This window comes from Elephantulus edwardii, unplaced genomic scaffold, assembly GCF_000299155.1.
Source record: "Elephantulus edwardii isolate Elephantulus edwardi_28Jun2011 unplaced genomic scaffold, EleEdw1.0 scaffold00213, whole genome shotgun sequence".
Taxonomy (NCBI): Eukaryota; Metazoa; Chordata; class Mammalia; order Macroscelidea; family Macroscelididae; genus Elephantulus; species Elephantulus edwardii.
The window spans coordinates 5,118,193-5,129,781 of NW_006399963.1; the positions used below are offsets into that span (position 1 = coordinate 5,118,193).

Genomic DNA, 11,589 nt, shown 5'->3' on the forward strand with positions numbered 1-11,589 from the left:
GGTGCAACAATGAATGAATGGAATTCCAAAATCTCTGTAGATGTTCATTGAAATGAAAAATAAACAACCTAAATTTTTTTAAAAAAAAGAAGAGATCCTACAAAGCACTATTCTGCTTTAGGTAAAGAGAATGGAATCAGATGATATGAGTTCACCCTGAAGTATAACATATGACTCCTTCTAGCATAGAAATGCTGATGCACCTAAGGCTCATTGCTTAGACTTTTTTTAGTTTTACACCATTGGTTTGAAACCCAATAGTGGGCATTACTCAATGGTGACTGATTTTATAAAACACAAGGTATGGGAATGATCATATGAAACACAATGTGAATGAAGGAATGTGTGAAACGCAATGTATACAAATTTTGTTTGCAAACCAACATAAAATAAAAAACCTTTTAAGACAAAAAAAAACAAACAAACAAAAAAAAAAACCAACTCATTGAGACCATCAACAAAAACAAGGAGTTGGTTCTTTGAAAAGATAAATAAAATAATAAAATTGACAAACCACTAGCAGAACGAACAAAAGAAATGAAGAAAAAGACACAAATAATCTGAATAAGAGATGAAACGGGCAATATCACAACAGAACCAACTAAAATAAAAAGGCTAACAGTGGAATATTATGAAAAACTATACTAAAACAAATATGAAAACCTAGAAGAAATGGACAAATACTTAGAAACGCAATCTACCTAGACTGGCAAAAACTGAACATCTGAACAGACCCATTACAAAAGAAGAAATTGAAAAAGTAATAAACCAAATTTCAACCAAAAAAAAAAAATCCTTGGGCCATATGGTTTTACCAGTGAATTTTATCAAACATTCAGAGAAAAACTGCCACCAATTCTACATAAACTATTTCAGAAAAGAGAAAAAGATGGAAATCTCCCAGACTCATTTTATAAAGCAAATATATCCTTAATACCAAAGTCAGGTAAAGATACCACCAAAATAGAAAACTATAGGCCAATTATCTCTAATGAAGATAGATGCAAAAATCCTGCCCAATGGAATCCAACAATACATCAAAAAAATGACCAAGTGGGATTCATAACAGGGATGCAAGAATGCTTCAACATAAGAAAAACAATCATTGTAATTCATCATATTAACAAAGCAAAGAACAGGAACCATATGATCCTATCAATCGATGCAAAAAAAGGCCTTTGGCAAAATCCAACACCGTTTCCTGATTAAAACACTCAACAAAATAAGATTGGAATGAAATTTCTTCAAGATAGTAGAAAGTATGTATGCAAACCAGAGAACCAACATTGTTATCAATGGAGAAAGATTAAAGGCATTCACTTTGAGAACAGGAATTAGGCAAGGATGCCCATTATTACTTCTCCTATTCAATATTGTATTAGAAGTCTTAGTGATAGAAGACAAGAGAAGGAAATAAGAGGTATCCAAATTGGCAAAGAGGAGGTAAAATTATCTCTACATGTAGATGATATGATAGTATACATAGAAAACCCTAAAGAGTCAGCAAGAAAACTACTGGACATAGTTGGCAAATTCAGCAAAGTGGCAGGATATAAGATCATCATACAAAAATAAATTGGATTTTTCTACAGTGATGAAGAGAATATAGAACTGGAAATTAGCAAAACAATATCCTTCACAATTGCTAATCACAAGATTAAATACTTGGGAGTAAATCTAACCAGAAGCACAAAGAATCTATTAAAGAAAATTACAAAACGTTACTACAAGAAACAAAAACAAACCTGGAGAAGTAGAAGAATATCCCTTGCTTATGGATAGGAAGACTCAATATTGTGAAAATGACAGTATTACCCTAGGCAATTTACATGTTCAATGCAATCCCAATACAAATACCAATTCCATGCTTCAATGAGGTGGAAAAGACTATCTCTGATTTCATTTAGAATGGAAAGAGGCCCTGAATAAGCAAAGCACTCCTTAAAAAGAGAAACAAGGTAGGAGGCATCTCACTCCCTGATTTCAAATCCTACTACAATGCCGTGGTGGTCAAGACAGTCAGATTCTGGTACAATGACAGACACATAGATCCATGAAATAGAATTGAGAATCCATAAATTAGCCCATCTACCTATGGTCAACTGATTTTTGACAAGAAGATGAAATCAGTCAAGTGGGGAAAAGATAGCCTTTTTAAGAATGGTGCTGACAAAATTGGAAAACTATCTGTAGGAAACTCAAGCAAGATCCACATCTCACTCCATACGCACAAAGTCTAACTCAAAGAGGATCAAGGACCTAGGACTAAAACCAAGGACTATAAACTCCATTAAAGAAAAGCTTGGAAGAACTCTAGAAGTCCTAATCCACAACATAAACAGTCTTCCAAGCATCCTGAAAAATCTACAACCAGGAGAGGATAAAATAGATGAAGGGGCCTTGTAAGAATCAAATCCCTATGCACAACCAAAAACTTCTCCAACAGGATAAAAACAGAAGCCACAGACTGGGAAAAATATTTGGTAATGACATGTCAGATAAGGGACTTATTTACAAAATACTTGAGCACCACAACAAGATAAAGGTAAAGAACCTAATCGAAAAATAGGCACTGGATATGAACAGACACCTCACCAAAGAAAACATTTAGATAGAGAACAAACACATGAAAAGTGTTTAAAATCCCTAGTTCTAAGAGAGATGCAAATAAAAAAAAACTATGAGATATCTTCTCAGCCCAGTAAGAATAGCAAAATTTAACAGAACAGTAAATATCAAATGCTGGTGAGGTTGTGGAGAAATTGGACATTGTGCTGAGTGAAGTATCTCATGAGTGAAATATCTCAGTCACAAAAGAGCAAGTACTGCATAGTGCCACTGTTGTAAATTGGGTCTGACATAGGAGTTGAAGGAAAACTTAGAGGAGATAATGTATACTGCGTTGAAACAGATGAGGGAGGGAATTGTTTAGGAGGAATATATGATTAGGTATTATTGTTATGACAAGTGTCCAGAATGAAAGCTGCATATTGGAGTGGACTGGAGGAGAGGGAGGGATTGTATAATAATGAATTTTTTTTTTTTTTTACTTTTCAAAGAGAAAAGTGAATTGGACGGGAGACCTGGGCAAGGAGTAAATAGAAAGTTTCTGTAAACTTTTATTAAAATAAAAAAAACCCAAGTAACAACTTATTTAATCCTTGTAACAATTTAGTGAGAAGTAATAAAACTGACTGTATTCTATAGATGAGAAAATTGAGGTACTGAGATATTAAGTTCCTTTACTGTAGTCACATAAGTGACCAGGAACATGGACATCAACCCAGCACTCAGGCTCCAGATCTGCATGTCCATGCATACTAAGTCTTGGCTTTTGTGAAACCACTGGAATTTTTCCTTTTCTAGGTCTTGGTACAGAAAAGAAAACTGAGCCTAGAGGAATTAGAAGCCTTATTCAGATTTCAGTCTGGTTCTAGTGACTAAGCCTCTTGGAGCAAGCAGAGGGCAAGTATTTCAAGCACAAGGCCTTCCCCTGGTAGGCTGGGAGGCCCTTGCCCTCTTTAATCTGGGTTTTCCATCCCACTGACTGTGGATGTGTGTGAGAAAGGAAGTAATGACCTTTCTGGAAGAAGGATGAACATAGATGAATCAAGTATCCAATGAAAAAACAGAGAAGAAACAAGGAAGGGTAATTACAACTAGTCCCTGGTTTGGTGCTCTTTGGCATAGAGCTGCTTAGTGCTGGAGACACAGAGAAAAAGAGGACAGTTTTGTTAAAAGGAACTTGTGTTCCCTGTGAGACAGGCACTAGTGGTTGCATTATCTGGGAAGAGGTGTGTGTGTAGGGTTAAAGGAATGAAATTGAGAGAGGCTGGTATTTGGAAGGACTCTTGAAGAAACAGTTAAGGCAGGAAGGTAGCAGGGGAATTGAGTGCTAATGAGACACAGTTGCAGGTTAGGGTGATGGACAATTTCTCTCAGCCAGTGGGGGCTTCAGGGCTTAGAGCAGGTGGAATTTGATGAATGGGTGTCATATCTTTCAACATCATTGCTATCAAATAGATCCTGATTCACAGAAAACCTATCAGATAGAGTAGATCTGCTCCATAAGGATCCCAAAGACAGTGATCGATACCAAGTAGACTGAAACATCTTTCGCTTGTGTAGTTACTGATAGATTCAACCACTGATGTTTCATTTAGTAGTCTAGTCCTTAACCACTACATTATCAAGGTTGCCAAAACAGTTGGACAGACACTCAGGAGCTCTAGGGTATATATGAGTGCTGCAGAATAGGAATTGAGAGCAGAGTATAAACTAATAGCAATGAGAAGCCCTTTAAGACTGAAGGATCTGAGTTTCCAGAAGTTTAGCTCCACAGTCTCTTGATCTGTTTGTTGCTTTGCTGTACATTGGAGGGTTGCATGTTCTTATTATATTGGAAACTATGCTTCAAATACTAGTAGAGGTACCCACTATAGACAGAATTTAGTGGAGCTTCCAGACGAATATGAACTAGGAAGAAAGGTCAGGCAATCTACTTTTGAAAATTAGACAATCAAAATCCTAGGGAATCACAATAGCATAATGCAATTGCTTTTCATGCATTTAAAAGTTGGAAAATGAATAAAGGTGGCAGAGGAATGTTTAATGCTTTTGAGCTGTGATATTGGAAAAGAATACTGAATATCTCATGGCCTGCCAAAAGAACAAACAAGTCTGTCTTGGAGAAAGTGCAACCAGGGAGGCAAAAAAAGTACAACTTTGTTTCACATACTGTGGGCATGTTGTTAGGAGAAGTCATCCCTCACCACTATACAGTGAGTTTAACGATGGTGGTGATCATGCCAGAGATAGTGAGAAGATGGTGTGGGAGGACAAAGTTCATATCTGTTGTTCACAGAATTGTTGTAAGTTGTAAATCATAGCACCTAAAAATAACAATAAAAACAATTCTGTGGCAGTGTGAAAAACAAGCTAGAGAGGAAGAAACTGGTTGGGAAATTGTATATGATCTAGGAAAAAGAAATCGAAGAATGTTCAGTATTAATGCACTGAAATGAAGTGTTTGGATGGACCCTTAAAAATGAGTAGGGGTGGTAAGTGGGGTGGCAGGGAGTGATGAGAGGGCTCTTGTAAGCCATAAATGTGAGGGCTAAAGCAGTGACATACAGGTAAAAGAAACCTATGTATAGATAGAAGGATGAGAGAATGAATTAATGCATTTTTGTTTTCCTTCAATTACTCATACACATTTTGTTTTATAACATTAATGATAATTGAACAATATTGTTTACAATATCTTATGAAGTCCTAACTGAACTCTCCCTTTTCCTTCACCCTATCCTTCCATCGCTAATGGGTGAGTGGATGGATGAATAGATAACTAGATGAACAAACAGATGGAAAGATGGCCAAATTGATGGATAAAAGAATGGATGTATTGATGAATAAATGAATAGATGAGTGGGTGAAGGGATGGATAGATAGGAGGAGGGAAATAAGACTGATTGAGTTAGAGATGACTGGCTCCTGTATGAAGGAGTTGGATTCTGGAGGGTAGGTTGTTTTGATTTAACTGAAAGTTGGGTTAAACTGTTTGGTCATTTTTAAATTTCATTAACAATTGATGCAAGTTGATTGGTTCTTTGGATTTAGTTAATAATTAGCTGTGCGCTGGAAGCCTCTTGCTTAAATAAATCAGGACCTTATGGGTGGACCTTTGTATTTAAAAGTTGATTGGGTTAATTGTGTTTGGGGAGAACATTGTTCTAAGTGGTACAGCATTTGTCTGTGAGTTTGCTCTATGAGATAACTTGGGGTTGCTGTGATACTGAAAGCTGTGCCACTGGTGTGTCAAATTCCATAGTGGTTACTCATGGTGGACAGGATTTGGTACAGATTCCAGATTTAGACAGACTTGGAAGCAGGATTGGTATACACTTCTTAAATAACAGGCCTTGAAAAGCCTATATACACTAGAGAAATGACGATAATTGTTCTTTTCAGATCTTCTGTTCGTAAGGTTGGTATGAGCTGTACTTGACTCAACAGCACTTAACAACAACAATGAAGTGAATTGCTCAAGTGAATTTAGAGATGTTTTGGGTGGTTGAATGGATAGATAAGAGGAAGGAAGGAAGAGTAATTTATTGCTTTAGAGATGGCTTGATTAAAGCCATGGTCAGATCAGGGATTATGCTAGAAGAATCCTCATCTCTGTTCACTTTATGATAGGATGGAATCAACATAGGAAAAGGGGCAAGAAGCTCTTCTGTTCTGAGCAGATAAATTCAGGGTGAGTGGGAGCAGAGTGTATAGGCAGGAAGGGGCACAGTGGAACCATACTTACAGCAGATAGAAAGCCAGGCTTGTGAACTTCCCCTGAAGTAAGGTCTCAGTGCCCACGCCGATCAGGACTGAGGGAGAGAGGAAAAGAGGGATGTTTCCATTGCTTGATGCCACAACACTGCCCACAAAGTTTGTAACTTCACTTGGAATATGGAAGGTCCTTTTGAAGGCTTCTCAGCCTTGGGAAAAGCCTTCTGCCAGGGATCTAGAGCACTACTAGGCTCTTTCCTATACAGCTCTAGGAGCTGACTGGAAATTCTGGGAATGTGCACGAGAGAGCTTCCTTGATTGATTTCTAGAAACAACAGCAGAATGCCAAGGTCTTCTAACCCAGAGCACAGTGTCTACTCTCCTCAGTTCATGCAAATGTTTCAGCTACTTCTTAGTTCCTTCAGAAATAGCCAAAATGATCTTGCTCCTCGGCTCCACACTACCTGCTCCTGTTTTCTACCAGTTATGACTTCAAGGGTTCTTACTGACCCAGCAGCCACTGCTCGTGTGCTGAGAGTCTGGGCTTTGCATAATTTGCCTGTGGTGGGACCTTCCTTTTCCTGCTCAGATGCCTGTTTTTGTTGTTACTATGGCTTCATTTTCACATGTTGATTTGGCAGCTTTATTAATGCTCTTGGCTCACTGCTTTAGATTGTTGTTTGTTATTGTTATGTGTCTTTTGAGTCAGAACTGATCCATAGCTGACCCTCCAGAGCATTTTCAGAGGTGCAGAAGGAGATTGCCAATCTTTCTTCTGAGAAGCAGTTGGTGGAGTTGAACTGCATGCCTTTGGTTCGGTGGCATAATTTCTTACTAACTTTAATCCCACTATCCTGTGAGTTGTCTGAACCCTGCTTTGTAATAACTTTCTTAAGTCCATAATTCCTACTTCTTTGTGAGATGCAGCCCTGCCTCCTTTCTTTTCTTGGCACTTGGTGCCTTTCCACAAACATTCTGACTTTTCTTTTGTGGTGGATGATCTGCATTTTGTGTCTAGGTTTTCACTTCTGACCTTCACAGAGGTTCTCTCACTCTTAGGTCTTTTCTAAACCAGTCTTGGCCAGAGTAGACTCTGTCAGATCCCTGATATATATATATTCTACATCACAAGCTAAAGAGAGAGCCCAAGAGACATTTTCAGACATTCCTCCAGATGGGCATTGACCACCAATGACTATCCAAGTAGCCATTGACCCCCTAACCAGACCTCCTTACGTTAATTTCCATGCAGGATGCCTGGCTAAATGCTTGTGGGTAGTCCCTTGTCGTTGTCACTCATAGCTTTCTTTCTCTGAAATTGGGGGCTTTCCTTACCCCTATCCCAAAAGTTCAGGAGCTTCTCTGCTCTGAATGAACTGCTGCTTGCTGAGGAGCAGACCTTGTCTCTTACTTGTACCTGTCACTTACAGGGTGGGCTGTAGAAGCAGGCCTGGGAGAAAGGAGCAGAGAACTTATGTCTACAAAGGAGAACAAAGCAATGATTACCCCATGATGAAAGGTTCAATCACTCCTTGTGCTGAGCTTACCTTCCACCTTCTACAGGTTCTATTTTTTTTGCTCTCCCACACCAAGGAAGAGGCTGATGTAGGGAGATAAGCACTCCTTCACAGTGTTGACATAATTAAATGGCCAAAATTCACAAAACACTTAACTTTTTACACATTTGTCTTGATCTCACACAGCAGCTGTTAAAGAGGGGTCATACTCTTCCCACTTTACAGAGGAGAAACCTGAAGCTCAGAGCACTCGTATACAAACTTTATGAATTTTTAAAGTAAACAAGTATAAAAAAAATAAAAAACAAAAAGAAAAAAACCACAAAAATCAATCAATATCACTTCCAAGTAAAAATCCAGAGACCAGCTGAGGGACTCAATTTCTCCAGGATTTAGCTTCCTCATTAAGGTTTCATAATGGCTATAAGGTTTCAGTAAGCTAATTGATTCCACATGTGTCATTAATGCTCAATAAATCACCATTTAGGATTTGGAAAACAGATCAGCCTGGGGCTAATACTCATGGTTGTGTGACCTGCGCTTTGAACGTCTCCAGTTCATATCTGTAATCTGTGTAGATGTGTGGGATACCAAGTTAAGACAATATTCTGGTAATCAAAAGGTTAGAGATTCAAGTCAGCTCAAGGGGCATTTGAAGAAAAACCTGACAATGTACTTTCAAAATAAAGCTCTTAAGAACCTTAAGGAGCACACAGTTCTATTCTTAACACCAAGGCAACTTTTATTTATGGCAGATAACCAGAAGATGGCAGTAGAGGATCTTGGGACTGTGGTATATTTCCTTGGTTTGCCTCGGTTCCTCCTCTGGTTTCCTTTAGCGTGAGAAAAGTTTTAACAATCAAAGGAGCACTCACATTAAGACCTTAGAAGCACTATTGATTTACAGTTAAAAAAAAGCAACAAACAAAAACAATAGCAAAACCTGAGAGCTGTGCAGCAAAACCTGAGAGCTGTGCTGGAAGGAGAATAAGGTAGGTTGTTTGTCTCAGTGATGAATGCGTCAGTTGCTTCATCTTTTATTCTCTCCAAGTTCTAGTTGCTTTGCTGACACTCTAGGAGCTTGGCTTCAGGTCTGTTCACTCAAGTTTACTCTGGTGGGATTGTATAGGCTGGGCAGGATATTTGCTGAGTGAGCACAGCAGGGGTGGAGCAATGGGACCCATCTGGTTCTCAGCATTGGAGTAGTACACTCCATGAAGCCTACCTTCTAAAGGATTTTTTAAATGTCTGAATCAGAACGAGGCAGGAACTATCTCTTTGCTACTTTTACTTTTTATCCCTTTGGTACTGCCACTGTGCGAAATATGAAGATCACTGTCTCCTTGCCTAAGGCACCATCAGGCAAAGGACTCTTAGCTGCCTGTAAGGAATTTTCTTCTGAGTGTCACAAACCACTGTAGTCATCTCCCTTCCTAGGATTGCTTAAACTCAGCAACCCAAGATTGCTATAGGTTGGGTCCAAAGTCCTTACAGATAGTTTGCAGTGACACTCATGTACTTCCTGTGTGTTCCAGATCTCCTTAGACCCTGAGAAGACAGTCCAGAGTCAGAGCATGGTGTGGAAACAGATGCCACAGAACTCTGAGGGGCCACATCTGTCTTGAATGCCTGGGAAGGCTACATAGGCCTGGCCTATATCTTTGAAGTTCTGCTTTCACATGACCCTAGTTCAGTGTGAAAAAGTCCCCACCTATGTAAAAAAATCATTTAACAAACTATGTGGAGTTCTTGTCCTGAGCTGTGCATGGAGACAGCAGTGTGATGGAGATGAGGACAAATGTCTTATGTTGTTATTTTTAGGTACCATTGAGTTGACAACTATTCATAATGACCAAATGAACAATCTTGCCTATCCTGGGCAATCCTCATCATCTCTGATATACTTGAGCCTACTGTTACACTCACTGCATCATCCCCTTGTTAAGGATTTTCATCTTTTCCACTATCCCTCAACCTTTTAAAGCATGATGTCCTTTGACAAGGACTGGCCTCTCTTGACAACAGACCCAAAGTATATGAGATGAAGTTTCACCATCCTCGCCTCTAAGAAGCACTCTGGTTGCACTTTCTTCAAGACATACTTATTGATGTTTTTTGGAAGTCCATGGAATATTCAGTACTATTTTGAAAAACAACTCAAAGACATTGATTATTCTTCTGCCATCATCTAACTTTCAGATGTATAGCAAGTAATTAAAAAGACCATGGCTTGAAACAGGTCACATTAGTCTTTAAACTAACATCTTTGCTTCATAACACTTTAGACAACAAATTTTCTCCATGCAACATGTCTTCTGATTTCTTGACTGCTGCTACTAGTAATGCTGATTGTGATTCTAAGCAAGATGAAATTGTTGATAACTTTAATCTTTTCTCCATCTATCATGATGTTGCCTATTGTTCCAGTGGTGAGGATTTTTGTTTTCTTGATGTTGAGATGGAATCCATATTGAAGGCTGCAGTCAGTGATCTTCTGCAGCAAGTTCTTCAAATCTTCCTCAATCTCAGCAAGCACAGTTGCATCATCTGGGTAATGCAGGTTGTTTATGAGTCTTCCTCCAATCTTGGAGTTACATTCTTCTTGATAAAGTTCAGCTTCTCTTATAATTTATTTAGCATATAGACTTAATAAATTTGGAGAAAGGATATAGCTCTGATGAACATCTTTTCACATTTTAAACCCTGTAGTGTTCTTTTACCCTGTTTGGACAACAGTTTCTGGTTTAGGTATAGTTTTCACATGAGCACAATTGAGAGTTCTGGGATCCTCATTTTTCTGAGTGTTTTCCACAATTTGTCATGACTAACACAGTTAAATGTCTTTGCGTAGCCAATAAAAGACAAATAAACATTCTTCTGATATTTTCTGTTTCAGCTATGATCCATCTGACATCAGCAACGATATCCCTGGTGCCACAGCTTCTTTTAAATTTAGCTTGAAGTTCTGGTTGTTCTCTTTCAATACACTCCCAGAATCAGGACATTGTGACAGCAAATTTCCTATAAGAAAGAATTGCATCCAAGCACTCCTTAGATCTCTTAGATCTATGTTGTTCTTGCTACTGTGGATGGGGAGGGTCTTTAATTGTGTGTTAGGGTCGCTATGAGTCATCTACGACTCGACGGCACCTAACAACAATAATAACAACAACATAGAGAGAGCCTACTGGACAGAAAGTTATGCTACCAAGCCCAAGGTGGGTGATTTTAATCTGCGGCCCTCAGGCCTCGTTCAAATTGTTTTTCTGTCAAACATTCTTCTAGGTGGCATAGCACTGGTCTGTGCATTGCTGTACAGAGGTAACTTTTGGTTGCTGTGATGCTGAACACTGTGACATTGATGTGCCAAAAGTGATAATGGTTATCCATGGTGGACAGTGTTTGGTAGAGCTTCCCTATTAAAACAAGCCTGAAAGCAGGAGTGACATCCACTGCCAAAATTGCTTGCCTCCAGGAACTCATAGAGTTGCTATGAGTCATCTATGACTCGACGGTACCTAACAACAACACCACCACCACCATATTCATGTTGCAATACTTAAGGATGCTATGGGTAGAATTTTGAATGACTCAGGGAACATAAAAAAAAGATGGATGGAAAACACAGAGTTACTATACCAAAAAGAATTTAATGAAACAACATATAATCAAGAGCCCATGGTGATGAAGGAGAGAATACCAGAAGAATGTCTATCTGTGTTTCATTGATTATGCAAAGGCATTTGACTGTGTGGATCATAACAAACTGTGGCTGACTCTGAGAAGAATG

At 38.7% G+C, this 11,589-nt stretch overlaps 1 protein-coding gene across 1 annotated transcript in view; it reads right to left on the minus strand.

Annotated features, from left to right (window-relative positions):
• LOC102868599 (transmembrane protein 72-like) overlaps positions 1–11,589 on the minus strand; it is a 59,010-nt gene that overhangs the window by 15,869 nt on the left and 31,552 nt on the right. The window contains exon 2 of the mRNA XM_006897725.1: positions 6,314–6,380. Within this exon, the coding sequence (XP_006897787.1) occupies positions 6,314–6,380 (67 nt within the window). The remainder of the gene's footprint in view (positions 1–6,313; positions 6,381–11,589) is intronic.